Source organism: Ascaphus truei, chromosome 1 (assembly GCF_040206685.1).
Source record: "Ascaphus truei isolate aAscTru1 chromosome 1, aAscTru1.hap1, whole genome shotgun sequence".
NCBI classification, from domain to species: domain Eukaryota; kingdom Metazoa; phylum Chordata; class Amphibia; order Anura; family Ascaphidae; genus Ascaphus; species Ascaphus truei.
The window spans coordinates 186261140-186279418 of NC_134483.1; the positions used below are offsets into that span (position 1 = coordinate 186261140).

The following is an 18279-nucleotide window of genomic DNA, read 5'->3' on the forward strand; positions in this document are numbered from 1 at the left end:
GCCCTATCCATACATCTTAAAAATAGTACATATGAAGACCCAGAGGGCCATTGGTGAGGATGGGCAAATAAATGGCAGGGCATAGGTGAGGGAGACAAGGGTGTTGCAGGACCGATCACAGCACACAAAGATGATGCACGGTAGAACCGGTATGGGTCACACACTATGGGCAACAAAGTCAAACGAGAGATGGGTAGGTCTGTGGAAAGAGATATACATACAGTTATAGTCAGCAAAAATAACCGGACTACGACGTAGGGGAAAAAACGCAATTAAGGCGGAACAGACACACGGCTTATAATGGTAGAGAAAACTAAAAAGAACAGCTTAAATCTATATCTTTATTCATACCCTCCGGAGTCATACAGTAGTTCCCAAACGCCATATCCATTGAGTCTTCTTCTGTAGTAGTAACACTTTGATGTCACCACCACGTCTGCTCTTTGCCTGGAACCGTAATTGACTAGAATTGTGACCAGCCTGTGTGAAGTGGTATGCCCCTGGTGCGGCCTGATCACATCTACGGATAGCTGCCTTCTGCTGGCAGATCTTGTCCTTTACACATTGGGTCATCTCCCCCACTTACCCTAACCCACACGGGCACTTAATGAGGTAAATCACATTTCTTGATAGACATTAATGTTAAAAGCGTTCCCAGAGCATAGATGAGAGAAAGGACTACATTCCTGTAAGCTGTCGCATTGGCCGCAGCTGCAGCAACGATAACTACCTTTCTTTGGGGTACCCAGAAAGGTTTGGAACTGTGAAGTGCCCCCAAAATCTGCTTTAACCAGTCTGACTCTTCGATGTTTACCACGTTTATAGGAAAATAGCGGTTTGTGAGTGAGTATGGGTGCTAAAGGAGGATCTGTCCTCAATAAATGCCAGTGTTTTAGAATTATGTTTTTAATACACTGGCGACACACTTAATCGCACTACGGCCAGATCCGCAAGCCGGGAGATTTCCCGGCTTGCTAGTGGCCGCCCCTCGGCGCGGTCACGCGTCATCGGGAGCCTGCGCCCCCTGCACGCGCGTCCAGGGCTCCCCGAGGGAGCCCTGGTGTCCCGCGATGTGGGGGACGGCGGCAGGGGGTTCCGGCGGACCCGGCAGTGGTAGGGAGAGCGCCCCGATCGGAGGGCGCTCTTCCGCTGCTTCGGCGCGCGCCCGTCACCCTCCGGCGCGCGCCAGGCTACTGCTGCGGCCGAGAACGGGCAAATGCTCGAATAAACTCGGCCGCAGCAGTATGTCCACTAAGGGTACGATTAAGGGTTTACCTCATAGTGAGTTCTTAAGGGCAAAAAGGATCATTTGTGTGCGTGAGCAGGGGGTCTCCTGAGCTGAACAAAGTTGATTTCAGCTTCGGGGACCCCCTGTTTCCTGATATACAGGCCCCGGTATGGGGCGCCCTCCGGTCACGTGACGCAGAGGATTTTAACATTGGGGGATGCCGGCACCCCATAAACGGGGCCTGTATCTCGGGAAGCAGGTGGTCTCCGAGGATGAAATCAACTTGGTTCAGCTCAGGAGACCCCTTGCTCACACACACTATGAATAAAAATAAAATGTAAGCAGCTTCATTACCTTAGCAGCTATCCGCTAAGGTAATGGCTTTTTCTTTGGGGGGGAGGGGGGTTGGGGGGGGGTTAATACTAGTGTGCGGGAGCAGGGGGTCTTCTGAGCTGAACAAAGTTGATTTCAGCCTCGGGGCCCCCCTATTTCCCGAGGCCCTGTTATGTGGTGCAGGTATCCCCCTGCAGAATTTAAATCCCACGTGGCCCACAGGATTTTAACATGGCGGGGATACCGGCACCTCATACCGGGGCCTGTATCTCGGGAAGTGGGGGGTCCCCGGACCTGAAATCAATGCGGTTCAGCTCCGGAGACCCCTTGCTACAATACTGTAATATTGAAATTAAACCCCCACGATTGCCTGTTAGAGGCACGCAGGTAGAGTGACTGATTAGCCTCTTACTGCGCGTCTCTTACAGACAGGTAGACCCTGGTAGGATTCACACAGCAGGGACCCCTGCTGTGTTAATTCCGATGGGCCATTAGTCAGCCGCATACTACCACGCGTGGTATTTGGCGAATTTACCAAAACCTAGAACGAGATGTGATTGAATAAAGGCCGCTGCATCTGTAGCAGCATCCAGATAGCTTGGCCTCCCTATGAGCAAATGACTTTAAAAAGCATTTGTCTTGGTATATCTTGTGTGTCCATCCAATTGGCAGTACTATGTATGGTGAAGCTGGGGGACAACTGCATGTAGCTACATACAACATTTAAGCTGCGCTTATAGTGCCTGGCGACGCGACGTCGCTCCAAAACAAATACATCGAATCCGTTGCATGCGGTTATAGTAGGTGCAACGGCGACGGAGCGACGGAGCAGCCAAAAATGTTGTAGTCAGTGTTATTTGATTGTTTTTAGACAGTCGCCACATGTGACTGTCTCTAAACCAATCACAGAGCGCCTATGGTACTCTGCCCTCCCCCTTGGTGACGTCACTGGCCTTGGTCGCCAGCAACGTCGCTCAAACTTAAAGTGCAACTTTTGCCAATGGCGACGGCGACGTCATCGGTCGCGTCGCCATCACCGGCACTATAAACGTGGCCTTAGGGAAACACTCAAAGTGTATTATTGTTCAAATATAACTGTCAATAAAAAGATTGGTATTTTTAGAAAGCAAAAAACAAGACAACAACAATCTGTATAGTTTGCAATAGTATCTAACTTTACTTTGTACTAGATACACAGTGCTCCTTGAAAGTAAATCTTCCTGTTGAAAAACTGATGTGGGAGTTGCTACAGTTGCTTGATTAGAATGAAATCTGTCTGCTTGTAACATTTTCTGTGTAAAATTACTTGTTATAAGCATGGAGTTTGACTTTCACTTTGATCACAAGCTTTTGATCCTGAAAAAGGATACTAGTCATACAAATGAACTGAACAGATACATTAAGTGTACAGTTTCAAAGTTAATTCAAGCATATGGACATATTTTGGGGAGATAATATCAAGACTTGGAACATTCGTCATGATCAATGCACATGTTTTTCATAACTATGAACGTCTCAGAGCAGGGCCCACCTTCCCTACCGTACCAGTGTATGTTAATGTTTCATATTTTATTGTTAGACTCTTCTGACCTTATTGTACTGTGCTGCGGAATGTTAGCTTGTTTATATAATATTAATAATAACTAGGTGACCAAGCACCTGCTCAGAACAACCCCTACTCCCCATCCAGGGGCTTGCTGGCAGATTTTTAACCGGGGCAGCCCCAAAACCAGGCAGCTGCTGGCCGCCACACATATCAACTGTATATATAGGCACCATAAACAATAGAACACGCACACACCTGATACATTCATCCCATGCACGCAACCAATCACACAGTAATATATACATGCCACACACCTAATGCATTCCCCATAACACACACTGAAATGCAGACACACACACACACACACAGACTGACCAGCACAAACTCACACACTGGCAATCAGGCACTCAGACAAACACTGACCAGAACAAACTCCCACTGAGCAGAACAAATTCTCACATACTGACCAGCACACTCACACTGACTAGCAAAAAGTCACACTGGATAGCATAAGTTCTCACACACTGACCAGCACAGACTCACACTGAGAAGAACAAATTCTTACACATTGATCAGCACACAATCACACACACTGGCAATCAGGGACTCACAGACACAGGCTGACCAACATAAATTCTCACAGCAGAGAATCACACTGAGAAGAACACATTCTCTCACACATTGATCAGCACACAATCACACACACTGGCAATCAGGGACTCACTGACACACACTGACAAGTAAACTCTTACACACTGAACATTACAGACTCACAATTAAAAGCACAAACTCACTCACTTACTAGTACTGAATCCCAGTCAACAGTCACACACACTGATCAGCACAAATTCAAAAACTGACCAGCACACTCACAATAACCAGCACAGATTTACAGTCACACATTAACCAGCGCAAACTCACATTGATCAACACACACACACACACACAGGTCAGCAAGGACTACCAGACAAACATTGACCAGCGCAGACACACAGTGACAAGCACAGACTCACACTTCCCACACATGGCATAGCACTGATTCAAATACACATAAAGACTAACACACAAACTGAACAACACAATTAAGTGACTTACACACACTAGCCTGCAGGAACCAACAAGAGGGACTGCAGAGATGGCCAGCCAAGAGGAGGAGGCGCGTGAGATCTGGCTGCTCACAGGCTCCCACTGGCTGGATCTGTAACTGCGGTTTTGTCTCTTCCTTGACGCTGTCAGCCCTAATTTTTAAAATCAGACCGTCCCAGGGGGCAATTGTTCTCCTGCCCCCCAAGCCAGCACACCCCTATCCCCATCCTCATGGTTCCTTTTCACATCCCACATAAAATAATTGGATTCACGCCATTATTGGATTTAAAAATTAGACACAGCTTTATTGTGGACATACTGTATATATTGCAATTATCAAAACTATGACCTGGACCAGATGACCTTACCAAGAGCTTGGTAAGAGCTCATGTGCCACTATACCAACAGATTTCACTTTTTGTGAGTGGCAAAACACAGCAAATGCTACAATTAGCCGTTTTCTGTCACTTCGGGAGTTTATTACCATTTTTACCGCTGCTGTCCAGCCAGCCCAATCTGGCCCAATCTTCAGTAACTTCTCCCTCATTCTACTACACAGCAGCCATATCCACTGCCGGCCAGGGAATAGCTGTCAGTGATGTACTGTCCTCTGTGGCATTTCCAAGAATATTATGAATGTTGTTGGCGTTTTTGTTTTGTCTGCGGCTAAGCGGATACATACAAATTCACACATGATATTGCTAAGCCATTGGCAATCATTTATCAATGTAATGTTGGCCCTGCCAGTATGTCCCAGCAATGACAACTTTTGTGTTGAACTAGTAGAAGCCTGTGTGCTGATTAAATATATGCTTTACCCATAAGAGTGCCTTTGCCACATCTTTGTATGAGCTGAATGGCCTTGTTATGTAGATATATGTAGCCATTGAAAATACTTTGTTTATACCATCATTGACTGATGCTCTCTGTCGTGGGCAAGATCAATGTTGTATCAACCAAACTTTGCCCTTCTCTTTTTTAGACGTTACCCTAGTAGTGAGCTTAATAGGTTTGGCATGGGAGGGGTTTTAATTGGGCCATCCATCTATCCTAGTGTAACTTACTTTTGAATTGTCTCACCTGCTATGTGTAGGTATGCTGCTTTTAATGCCCTACAATGAGTGTACCCCTAAAAAGGAATGCTGAGCCCCTTAAAAAAAATCTTCTTGCAGCATTATGAGGTTTTTTTTTTTGCTTTCTTGGGTACACTCTGATCCACGGTATCACCTTACTTGATTCGCTGGCGTTATGTGCCCTTTCTAACTGACCCAGGTTTTCCACTAGTCCTTTCCTTCTTGAAACATCTATATGCTGGGTGCAGGCCGCCACTGTGATTACTGTTGTGCTTAAATCTAGAGCTTGCTTGCTATTTCCCTCATTACACTGCAAACACGTTCCCTTCCTGGCGGCGTTACTGTCCTGTGGACTATGCCTTCTTGCAGATGCTGTACTTAAGCTGGGTCTATGAGGAGTCTTCAGCTTCAGCCACAAGTCTAATTACCATCCCAGTCTATTTGTTGTTGCTGCTTGTCATATGCCATTAATGACGATCCACTATATATCCTGTACGCCTCTAGTTCTGAAACAGTATTTAGGAATAGAGACACCTATTTTTCTCGGTACTCTTCCCCTATCACAGTGGCAAATATATTAAAAGCAGTACACCACTTCCTGAAACTTTGAGTACACTTTTTTTAATTTGTATTTTCTTTACCGCCCTTATCCTTGGTTTTGTCTGCGTTATCATCATGGTCATCCTTTCTCTTTGCTCCTGGTAATGAGGGGAACATTTCTACATACCCCCTATTCCAGAATCTCTGCTTTATTTTGTCAGAGAAATGGCACAAATATGGGACTCATTTTACATTTGCGCTTTATAAATGATTTCTGATAAAAAGACAACTAACAAGTGCTCCCCTACAATTTGTTTCCGAGGAAACGCAAAATCAACTGGACTCCCAAGACAGGGCAGTGATCTCATAGGACAGAAATTAAATAGCCACCTGATTCTCTTCTGTCAGGCTGTCCTATCCAAGGCAGCAGGATTTCCCAGAAGGCTTTCATCACACAATGGTCCCTTTTAGAGTAGAGGGTCTTGCACCTGCTATATATGTTGCACTAAGGCTTTGAATTGTTTACTAAATCTGCGCTGAAATGTCAGCTCTAACAATGGGAGTAAATGTTCCTTCCAGTGATTTACATTTGTAAACCAGATCTTGCGAGAGAGCGTGGTTCAGATTCACTTTGCCACCTCCTGCTAGCGTCCTTTACATCATCATGGCCTGGAGGTGTCGGCTCTTACGGAGGCCGTGCACTCTCACCCAGCCCGACTTCGGTAATCACAGTTTAAATGTTGTGGTGGTTAATTTAAGCAGAGGGTCTCCGCAGAGGGCCACTGTAAGCGCAGGGCCAGCTGCAGTCACACCGCTGGCACTGCCAACAAGCCGGCCCTGCACCGTAACTAACGTGTATTGCAGTCATATTGAGTAAATATATATACGCGTAGCTCAAAGACCCAGATTCACGGGTTGATGCTAAGCTTAAGGGACTTATTCTACATCCGCCGAAATTCCCCATTGAAGTCAGTAGAGCGTTTCAGCTAAAAAAAAAAAAAAACACCCAATCCGCTGCTTCAGGGGATACAGAACAAGCCCCTTTTGTAAAGAATTTAACAGTTGAATTGGCATCCCTGTGCAAATGTAACCATGCTAATAGCAATGACACAGCTGCTTTAAATTTCCTCATTGCAAACTGAATTTCTTAGGGGCCTCTGAATGGGGGAGTGATTGTCAATCAAGTGCTTTCTTTACCCTTGGGATGGGGAGGGGGAGAGAGAGCAGTGGCTGTACTAGCACTTGTTGTACAAACAGTGATATCAGCTAGAGGTAATCAAATCCTTCCCACGCCTAGACTCGCTATGTGTATATACCAACTTTAACAAATGATGTACAAATACTTAAGAATGCCATATTTGGGTAAAGAAGGCATCAATCACCCAGATGTAGCCCTTAAACATGTCACCACCATTAGCACACTGTAAAAGCATCAATGTAATCCATTCCACATTACCTTGCTGTTTTTCCACTCTTTTTAAACAATATTACACAATACAAAACCGTCTCAATGATGCATCCGCCTAGTGCAAAGGAATATGAATATTTCAGACTCCTACAAAAACTTGGGAGCATGTCCTAGCCTTCTTCCCACCGCCTATATATATATATATATATATATATATATATATATATATACAGTGTTCGACAAACCTATACATTTGCTCGCCCCGGGTGATGAGGGGATTTACCATCGTGGCGAGCTCCTATTGGCCCAAGCAGCACACGTTTGGTACTAGGTGGCGAGTAGATTTTTTTGTTCGGCGAGTAGATTTTTTGGTGATTTGTCGACCACTATATATATATATATATATATATATATATATATATATATATATATATATATATATATATATATATATATATATATGTAACGGGTATTCCCCCACCCAATCGCATATAGAGTGTATGTGAGGGGGGACCTATATGTTACCAGGTGTGGTGCTTTACCTGTTAGGCTCACAGGAGGCCTGAGCCTCTGCCAATGAGAGCCTGGCGTGTATCCTATCGAACAATACTATATGGTGCAGCACCTCCACCTGCGATGACTCCCAGCAGAGCGGGAGTTGTTCCTCGCAGGACACATACACTGGGTGTAAAATAGCAACGGTCTTTACTATATGCAGAATGTAACTTAACACATACATCAGCAATCCACAACAAGATATATGTACCACCCTCTGCCACTAGCTGGCAACTATAACCTTGCCCCTAACTGGGCTATAACCTCCTTCCCGTATCCAAAGAGTCCAAGCCCACCCAAGTGTGTGAACAGGCCTGTCACATGTGAGGAGCAAGTTAAAGTTGGTGCACGTGTGGAAGGTTGTAAATACCTGCCCAGGTGTCCCTACACCTGGGTGTCTTCGCAAAGGGTCTACCGGCGCCGCTTGGTCCAGCGCTAATCTGTTACTTCCACGTGGGATGGGGTCCAGCCGGACGTCCCACTGTAAGGACAGACTCTAGATCAGCAACGCAGCATACAGGAACATGCAGCAACACTATACTAGGTCCCTGCCTTAAGGAACAATCAGCAGCACTATACTGGGTCCCTGTACCAAAGAACTGCACAATGTCTCTCCCTCTCCATACACTAATGAACTGCACAGGGTCTGTCACTAGGTCCCTGCCTAGCACACAGCTGAAGGGGCACAGGGTCCTTACCTAAGGGCCTGTCCCTATGACCACCCACCCTCACTAGTGGGGAGTCAGGGCCTCAACTCTAGCCTGGGGATTTCTGGCCTAGGGCTGAAGCTTGCAGCTCTCTGCTCCCCTTCTTTCCCCCTCTGTATCCTTAGCCTGACTGACTCATGTGCTTCACAGTCTGCTTCCTGACTCTGCACACAACATTGTATCCAATTCCCTGCTGCAGAGAATCTGCAAGTCTCAGTGGCTGGCTGGCTGCAGGTGACAGGGATCATAGAGCATTCCCCAGAGGCTGCTGGGAGATGTAGTCCACTCAGGACCTCTTTCCTATGGGGACCACGTGCGAGATCTCTACTGCGCATGTGCGAAGCTGTAATGGCCGCCGCTACGCTTAACTGCGCCTGCACAACCTCCCAGAGCTCCTGCACACTTGTAATGGCCACCGCTACCCTTGCCAACCTCTGAGCATTGCGTGAACCTCGCGCCAACCACAACATGGCCGCCGCGGCTATCTGCGCATGCGCAACCCTTCGTGCATGCGTGAGCATCAGGACCCCGACGGCGCCGCCCCAGGTGGCAGCGCCAACCGGGAGAAGTCGCCGTCCCCTTCCCCCACTGCCACAGGGGTAAGGCAGGGGGCAAAGGAAGATCAGGGGAACCGGGGGTGACCCCCTTACATATATGTAAGACTGACATATACATATATACTTTTTATTGTACATATATCATTGCCACTATACTCGTGGAATCTCAGAACTGCAGACATGTACATGCCCAATGTAATCCTACTGTACGTGTGTGGAAAAACTTTCGGACTATATGAGCACAATCATGCAATTTAAGTATTTCAGGCTGCTGCTGCTGAACAAACAGAGCCGAGAAAGCCTATACCTCCAATCCCATGTAGTGGGCAGGCTCCTCCCCAGCAGACAGAGCTCTCGCTGGAGGTGTTTCATTTCCTAACAAGCCACATTTCTGCACTCCAACCATTCTTCTCTGCAGAAAGCAGACAGGCAGCAGGCTGACGGCATCTCCCCACACCAGCACTGAGATAAAGAGCTGCAGAGCATGGCATCCCCACCCAGCCAAAAGAGCAGTGATTGCAACCACCGAACAACACCGATAACTAGTCTCAGTGGCAGCCCTGAGCAATCTGATGCCAAAGATGCAGCCCACCTCCTCTCCTCAGACAATAACTATACGGGGTAATTAAGGAGGGAGAGAGAATTAGACAAGTTCAGCCTGCTCCCCAGTTTGCTTGGGGGGTGCGGAGAGGAAGCCTTGCAGACTGCCTGCCTTCCTGATGAAGAATTTCACTCCATCCATGTGCAACTTATTTTGCTTCTTTCTTTTTTTTTATGTAGCCCTTGCTGGACGAAAGTCAGACTTGGAAAGAAAACCCACTAGTTCAGCAAGTGAATGAAGAGGTAAGGACACTGGTAGCTGGGGCTTTGTTTCCTTCCTTCCTTCTTGTCTTGGTTGTCCTCCTGTACCTGTTGCTGTCCATGTCTGTAGCTGCTACCTGAACAGAACAAAGCAGTGTGTGAGCCTCTGCTAACCAGCAAACACTAACTTTTTCCATTCTTCAGTGGGACTCCTTGGTCTTATGCAACTCCCAGTAATCCTTGGTTTTGCAGCTCTCAGACAAACAATACGTTGCTTTAAGGCAACATACTGTATATGGTTATTGAATTTATACTCAAAAGTGCTTCTAAAGTGACACAGAAATATTGTTGTTGTGTTTTTCTTTTAATTAACAGGCAATTTCGATCTGAAAATTGATGCCTCAGTCTTCATAAAATCATCTAAACAAAATAGCCAGATGTCAGCAGTGACTTTTATTTATTTATTTATTTTTTATGCAAACAAATTTGGTTTGTGTGGACATCGCTGCAAAGTTTTTGGTATTTGTGTCCCCTGAAAGTACATACAAAGTCAAGTTTTTGTAAAGCTTAAACTTGCGAAAGAGTTTTCTGTAAATAAAAAACCGTTAGAGGATGGGCAGAGTACCATGACGCAGAAGCATACTCGAAGAAAGAAAGATGTGCAATAAAATAAAAAAAACGCCACAATGAAATAGAAGCGCATACCTCGTGCCAGGAGGAGTATGGCTGAGGCATGTCTGCCAAAACAGTGCAGGTCATTTCCTTATTAGCTCTCAGTAATATCACATTTTTACCTCCTGGGAGAGACATAATCATATTTTGGAGCCAAGTGCCCCTCTTGCTGAGCCCATGTTATTGTTTCCTTATAGTTTGTTGCTTTAACCCCTCATGGACTGTAGGGGACAGTAGTGTGTGTTGGTGCCAGAGGGGTATGCAACAAAAGGGTTAATAATGGTCCCCCATTTTTTTTTTTTTTTTGACCCGCCATTTACCATTCCTTTTAAATGGACCTTCTTCAGGTCTCCGATATCTATCTTCCGGACCATTTTTTGGACTCATCAGAAAAGTTAGACATGTATTATAAATCGACACATGGACAGCCCATAAGAGTTTTCCTTCCTTGTATGTGCACTCTGATGCACGTAGAATTACAATGGGGTTCGCCGGTCCTCTGTGGGGCGAGAACGGTGTTGCTGGCAATGCAGAGGCAGCGTTAAAATGAAGGTGGCATAGAGAAAGTTGTAGAAAAGGGGAAAGTTAAAAGGTAATTTATTATATATTCATAGGTTGTGGGACAATTATCTATAAAAAAAAAAGTGATTCGCTTGCTGGCATGGGGCATGAAAAGAGTTCAACTCAACTGACTCCTTACTTCATTTATGTTCACAAGGTACCTATTATTTCACACACAGGTGATCCTCACACCCTATTCGCGTATACTGTACTGTATAAGCAGCGCACACATCATTTTTCTTAGGGCATGTCATTCCACACTGGAGAAGATCACTCTGTTGTTTGGTACACCTACAGTATTGAAGCAAAGGCAAAATGTATGTCGCCTCTGTTTCTAGTTTCTTACTCCTACTGGTCATCTGCACCCAAGTGGAGTCTTCCTTTTAACAAGCTTTATCATTTAAACCCCAGGTCTCGAAGTGGATTCGATTTAACCAGAGGAACAGAAAAAGCAGCAGACGAAAAAGACAACGCATGGAAGAGTTCGATGGGAAGGTAGGAAAGCAATCCTTCTATTGTGAATGAACTACACCTTTTGTATGAATGATCAGGTTATTTGTTAACACCTCTAATTGTATTTTCTATAGCTTGTAATATATATATATATATATATATATATATATATATATATATATATATATAATTTAAGTTATGGTGGGTGAAAGGGTGACTAAAAACCCTCCACCATATAGCATATAAAAATATTACTTGTGAGCACACTGTATGTTAGGTGATAATGGTGAAGGGCAGGGTTGCAGACCTGTCTAAGACATGTGAATGTGCTCACAAGTTTATATATATATATATATATATATATATATATATATATATATATATATATATATATATATAAAATCATTCATCCTTTATAAAATGTTTGATAAATATGGGACTTAACATCTTAAAGGTGGTACTCTGTTTCCTTTCGTTTTTTTTTTTTTAAATAGAATATGTTATGCTGTTTACATACATTTTCCCAAGAAAATATTTTTCTAGGAAATCTGGAAGTGTATTAACTGGCAAGCATTATTTCTCACAGGTCGTTTTATATTTTCTCTGTAATGATTTCATTTCAATTATTTTTTTTCTGAAGGGAATTTTGCAAACAACAAAGACAAAAATATATACACTATTTGTAAGAGTGTTTTTACTCCCTTTGTTTTGTGTGACGACGTATTGTGGAAGGGAGTGCGTGCGTCTTATCTGCTTGCTCGGTTAACTTTTAATATGTATTATACCTGTTTAATGCACAGCACATCTTGAAAACAATCAACGTAATGATTTTTTAAGAGGAATTGACCGAAAGTGCTATCTTCTGATTCTTACAAAATGTAACAATTGTATGGCTTTATTTCCCAGTGATTTTGTCATGCTTTTTAAGTGCTCTTTGTTCTTGGATACTACTTATATAGTTAAAACCGTTAACAAAAAATGAAGACGTTTAGTATATATATATATATATATATATATTATATATATATATATATATATATATATATATATATTATATAGTTGTCAAAATACTTTTTTTAAATATGAAAAATATATACTTCATCAACCTATTTTTTTATATTGACCAAAAAAGGCATATTAACTACAGTGTACTTAATATAGTGAAAGGTTTTAGTATAGTTGGAGTTATGCATACAGTACTGAGGTATGTTATAGAAATAGTGGATATTTTGTTGTATCTGCATAGCTTCTAGAATGTGGGTTCAATCTGTGCCAATTGTACTAGCAGACCCGCACTGCTGTTTCATACTAGCGACTGGCCCTGTGTTGCCCGAGTATGGACAGTGCTTTGGTGCTCCTGCGACATCACTTGTGTTGTGTATTTAGGGATTGCATGCTGCTTTAAATTAAGAGAGGGGCATCATTTTGCTTTCCGTGCACTTGGAACATGTTGCAAATTCTGCGAAGGGAACCTCAAGGGGCAGGTAGCCAGGCGGAATAACCGTTCCCGTAGAGCAGCAATTTCAATGAACTTTTATCTAAATATCTGCCTTTTCTTTTTCTGATCATATGTTTTAATGCTCAAGTTGCTGCAGGCCCATCTGGCAATAAAATAGCTTTTTTTTTTTTTTTTATCATTTCCTCTGATTCTTATCCTTCTATTTTTTTGTCACGTGGTACTTCTGCTGCACATAACCTGTGTACTGTTTCAGACATTTGATCAACATTACAAATGCTTGCTGCTTCCTGTTGTAGATTGTGGAGCTAATGTGATTCAGTGCTTGTTTTGAGATCTCTAAGGACTAATGAAAGCAGAATTTGTGCTCATATTTTCTATATTTTTTCCTAATCCCCCTCCCCCCCTCCATTCAGTGGCCCCTAATTCCCATTTCTGACAGCAGATGTGTTATAAATACATAGTGGCTCCGATTTAAATAATGCTGCTAAACTGGCACCTTATGAGCCATTCAAGTGAAAGTGCCTCCTGCCTTCGCACTGCCTAGTAAATGTGTAACTTGTGTTTAGAATGAACACGCAGGCTTTGTATTGAGTGTAACAAACACACATGTCATTTTACTCACACAGAACCCACATGCTATGTTTTACATAAATTAATGTTTCATTTAACAGCAGAACCGGTCTTTTAGTTGTGATTTGAACACATGTACACTTTATTATGAATATTTAACTACAGTACATTCTAGTTACTTATAAGCAATATAAAAATATTCCAGCTGAATGTGTTATCGACTTCGGTATTTGTAAAATACGCACCTATGCACGATTTTAAACGTGTCTTATACACTCCTAGCTTCTAAATCAGGGGTGGCCAACTCAGTCCTCGAGGGCCACCAAGAGGGATTAGGGATATCCCTGCTTCAGCACAGGTGGTGCAGTCTTCGAATGAGCCACTGATTGAACCACCTGTGCTGAAGCTGGGATATCCTTAAAACCAGACCTGTTGATGGCCCTTGAGGACTCGTGTTGCCCACCCCTGTTCTAAATGGTAATAATATGTGTTGGCAAAGCAAACTCTAGTGTTCACAAGCTGTCAGGGTTCCGACAAGTAGTAAACCTATGGTTTGTAATTGGCTTTAATGTTAAGTAGCCATAGTTACTTTAGGTTGTAAGATGCAATAGTCTGAAACATATTCTCTATGACGATATAGTTGCAACAGGTTGTAAAATACAATTGTGTGAGGTTTGTTTTAAAAGCCCTTACAATTTCTACAAGGGAAAAAATGCAATGGCTTGTTTATGACTCCTAAACATCATTATTTTTTGTTCCTGAGAAATACTGTAACTGTTGAGATAATGTAACCCCATTTGTCCTGGTGGGGTCCCCAGCATTAAGGTCTCTGTGACAGATTCTTCCTTTAGGATGTTCAAAGGATGCTCAATGCTTGCTAATATGATTTGTTCGTAACAAACACATTTCTTTTCCAGACTGCGCCTAGTCCATTCTAATTGGATAATTACTAACGTATGTGCTGCTAGGAAATCAAACGGAAGTTGTTTGGGAAGGAAAATAAAAAAGGAGTGCCTATGAGAAGTTTGCCAATTAGTGGGACTCCATCAGGTCCTGCCTTTCAGCGTCGTTAAGGGGTTAAAAAGGAAATAGAAACAAATAAGTCGGAAAAAAAAGTGCGTATGTGTATACACTCTCTCTCTCTCTCTCTCACTCCTGAAGATAAATGGAAACTTAGCTGTAGAATAGCTGCTCGGTGGACCATCTGTGCTCACCTCTCCGGATCAAAACAATAGAAAATATCCACAGCACTCCAGGATTAGAAAAATATAAACATACATTTATTTAACACATCATGAAATGTAAACAATAAAATCTGACCAACGTTTCGAGCTATTTGTGTGTGTGTGTGTGTGTGTGTGTATAAAAAAAAGTGTGTGTGTATGTACACGTTATACAATGGGACAAGTGCACACATCATAAACAACAATAATAAAACACAATAAATACTTTACCCAAACCAGAGTTCGATTAAGCAAGACACCACTGCAAAATACGGTAGATGTTCAAGGGGTATAATGTAGTCCCCTATGGTCCAGTCCTGATGAAGGTTTTGAACTACAATATTATAACCTTTGAACACCTATTTTGTAGTGGTGTCATTGGACTCTGGTTGGGTGAAGTATTAAAGTTTTGGTTATATCAGGCCTTGTAGATGCACTGCTGGATAAAGGCCTCCATAAAGACCTTCTCGGTGCTGAGCTTGCAAGCGTATGTCGGTCTCGGAGATTAATATAAGCAGTGCATAAGGAGCGTGTAGCAATGAAGGTGTTAACTCCATACTTGTCAACCATTCGGTGCCATCTGCACTTGGTCACTGCTCCGCGAGGAATCAAAAGCAACAGGGAAGCTGATCTGCTGCCCCAAGCAGTGAAACAGAGCACAGTGGATTAAAGCAGCATAATGAAGTGCTTTTGGTCCAAAGCAGACTCAAAGATGTGCAATTAAAAGTTTAAAACATCCATTATTTAGTCCCTGTCTAAGTCACTTCCTCTGTAACAATAATTAGATCTGTGTTTGTTAGTTAGCTATCTTTCTCGCCAATATCTCTCCACCCCCCTCTTCTCCTGAGGCACATCTTATAGCAGGATTAACCTGTCCTCTGCCAGAGCAGCCTGTGCCACATTGTAAAGCAAGGGGTTAAACCATTAATTATGCACTCTGCATCTTTTTCTCAAAAGACACTGTGCACCATAATGATCCCTTTGTTTTACAAACCTGTGTTGGAGGGAGCAGTCTGAGCTACTCGATTTTTAACAAAGAAACATATTTGTTTTAACAATTAATTTTTAGCTGCCTTTCGTCATTCCATAAATCCCCATGCACATCTGGGTTATTTTAGCTTTTTTACAAGACGGTAATAAAAAAAAATGGCTGCCATTTTCTGTGGTGGAAATAATGGGCCTGTTTCCGCATCCTTATGGAATGGCTTCTTTCCCAAGATAAAAAACAGAACGCAGAGAATGTATAACAGTGCACAGTTCATTTGTGTTATTATTTAAACATGTTTGGAGGGATTGTGTCTCACAGTTCGCAGTTTTTGTTTGTTTTTTTGGTTCATTTTTTCGTTGTATGTTCCAGACCGGCTACGGTTGAAGATGGAATCTTTTTTTTAATAAACAATTGAAAACCGGCCATCATGTATGCTGTTTTTATTGGCTGTAGAGCGCCCACCTTCATTTAAACAAGCCATTTGAACCACTTCTCTGCCGACAGGGTGCTGTAACACATTGCAATACGAGGGGTCTAGGACACTGATTGGCAGGGAAACCAGCAGCACATATTCCTTAAGCGGTGCTATTGCATAAGACACCTTCAAGTTCGAGAAAAACCCAATTGATCAGACTGTAAGGGGTCTTCTTACACTGGAAGGTCTTAGAAAATAGCACCGCTTTGTAACTATAGGCCATCGTGTCCATTAAAGTGGTGTTTTTTTCTTTGATCTAAATGTAGTTTTAGTATTTTCTTCACTGTAGGTTTCTAAATTGCTCTAGGATTAACAGTAATTGACAAAATATATATTTTTGTAATATATATTTAACATTCCTGTCTATATTCATTTAAAAAAAAAATATATATATATATAATATATATATACCTTTTTAAAGTAGCAAAATCCATTGCAAGGTTTGAAATATGACTATCAAGATTTCATGGCTTTAAAAAAATAATCTTGTTGCATGGATAATTATGCAATGTTTTATTTAGGAAGTACAACTGTTTGCATCTTGAGTTTGATTATGCTATACCATATAACTTATTTTGTAGTGTTTCTTTGACTAAGTACCAGCTGTAAAGTTAAAATAAAGGGCCCTTTGCTGGCACACACCAAGGACTCTTACAATAGCCTGAACAATGTTGCCTCTGTTTAAACAGTTGGTAAAGTTTTTATGGATTACTATATGTAGGGTGTTATTTTAGGTATGCGTTCTCAGACTTCATGGTAATCATGAAATGGAGATATTTGGCAGGCGATATAAAGGATCCCTCTGATTATTTTTTTTAGGGATGGTCTAGGGTGTATTAGAAAGATTTCAAACCCATATTTGTTAGAACTTCTGGCCTTTGAAACGGTGCGGAGCAAAGTTATTTGTTCATTTGCAAGTAACAGCTAGAATATATACACGAAGGAGAAAATATGCTGTCTTTAGGGTGCTGATATCCTGAAATCCTGACCTGTTGGTGGCCCTTGAGGACAGGAGTTGGCCAACCCTGCTTTATTGGGAACAACTGCAAAGTTTGACCCGTTTCCCCTTTTTTGTTGCCCCAGTGTAACACGCGCCTTGGTCTCTTCCTTCCTGTAAGGTGTTGCAATGCACGGCAAAGAAATCCCCGACATGCTGGAATACCAAGCAGTGCCGACAACCACATTTATTGAAGCAACATAAATATAGTTCACATATGTGTCTGTACATTTGAAATTAAGGATTAGTGGCAATGACGAGGGACCTTGGGCACCACTTTATCTCTCTGTTCCTCAGACAGAACTAGGGGGGGAGGAAAGAGTGTAAGCTCTTTGGCTAGCAATTTATTGCTCCTGTGTACCTCGCTGTGTAAGCCAAAAATACATTCTTAGCCCTAATAATATACGTATGAGAGATAAGTAGCCGTGCTTAATTATATTTGTAGTTTTTTTGTAGACCATTTTTTATGGTAATGCAGACATTGTGCAATAAATTGGCTTTTATAATATATATATATTTTGGAACATCGGAGTCTATTTTCTGCCCCGGTTTTATTGGGAGCAATTTCAAAGAAAGGGAAAAGATTGCATGCTAACGTTTAGACCCTGTACAAATGAAGTCAGGCTAAGTCCCTGCGTTTTGGGAAGCAGGGCTCCTGGCAGGAACAGTTTGTCCTTGCCTACTGCTGGTCTTAAATGCACAGTATTCATACCACTGAAGCTTTGCGGTTATTTTTCTCTGTCATCTGGTTCTGTCTTTGACCAAATAGTCACGAAAATAGGCTTATAAGGGCATTGGTGTAGTGCCAGCGTCACAAATTCATTCCCTGAAAATCATCAAAAGTCAGTGGCCCTATAAAAAATGTGTTTTTTTTATGTGTACTCTCATAAATAGTAACTTAGCATTAGGCCACAATAGCCGTTTAATAGGCGTGGTCCCACTGCAGAGAAAGCACCGGGGCATATAACATTATCTCTAGGGGTTTTTGTTTATGGATTGTTTTCAAATGAGAGCTGTGAAGTTCTCTTTTGTTCTTATAAATTATTG

At 42.5% G+C, this 18279-nt stretch overlaps 1 protein-coding gene across 2 annotated transcripts in view; it reads left to right on the forward strand.

Annotated features, from left to right (window-relative positions):
* Positions 1-18279, forward strand: part of AOPEP (aminopeptidase O (putative)) — a 490654-nt gene that overhangs the window by 381891 nt on the left and 90484 nt on the right. For both annotated transcript variants that reach the window (XM_075599100.1, XM_075599108.1), the window contains exons 12-13: positions 9814-9876; positions 11479-11562. In XM_075599100.1, the coding sequence (XP_075455215.1) occupies positions 9814-9876; positions 11479-11562 (147 nt within the window). The remainder of the gene's footprint in view (positions 1-9813; positions 9877-11478; positions 11563-18279) is intronic.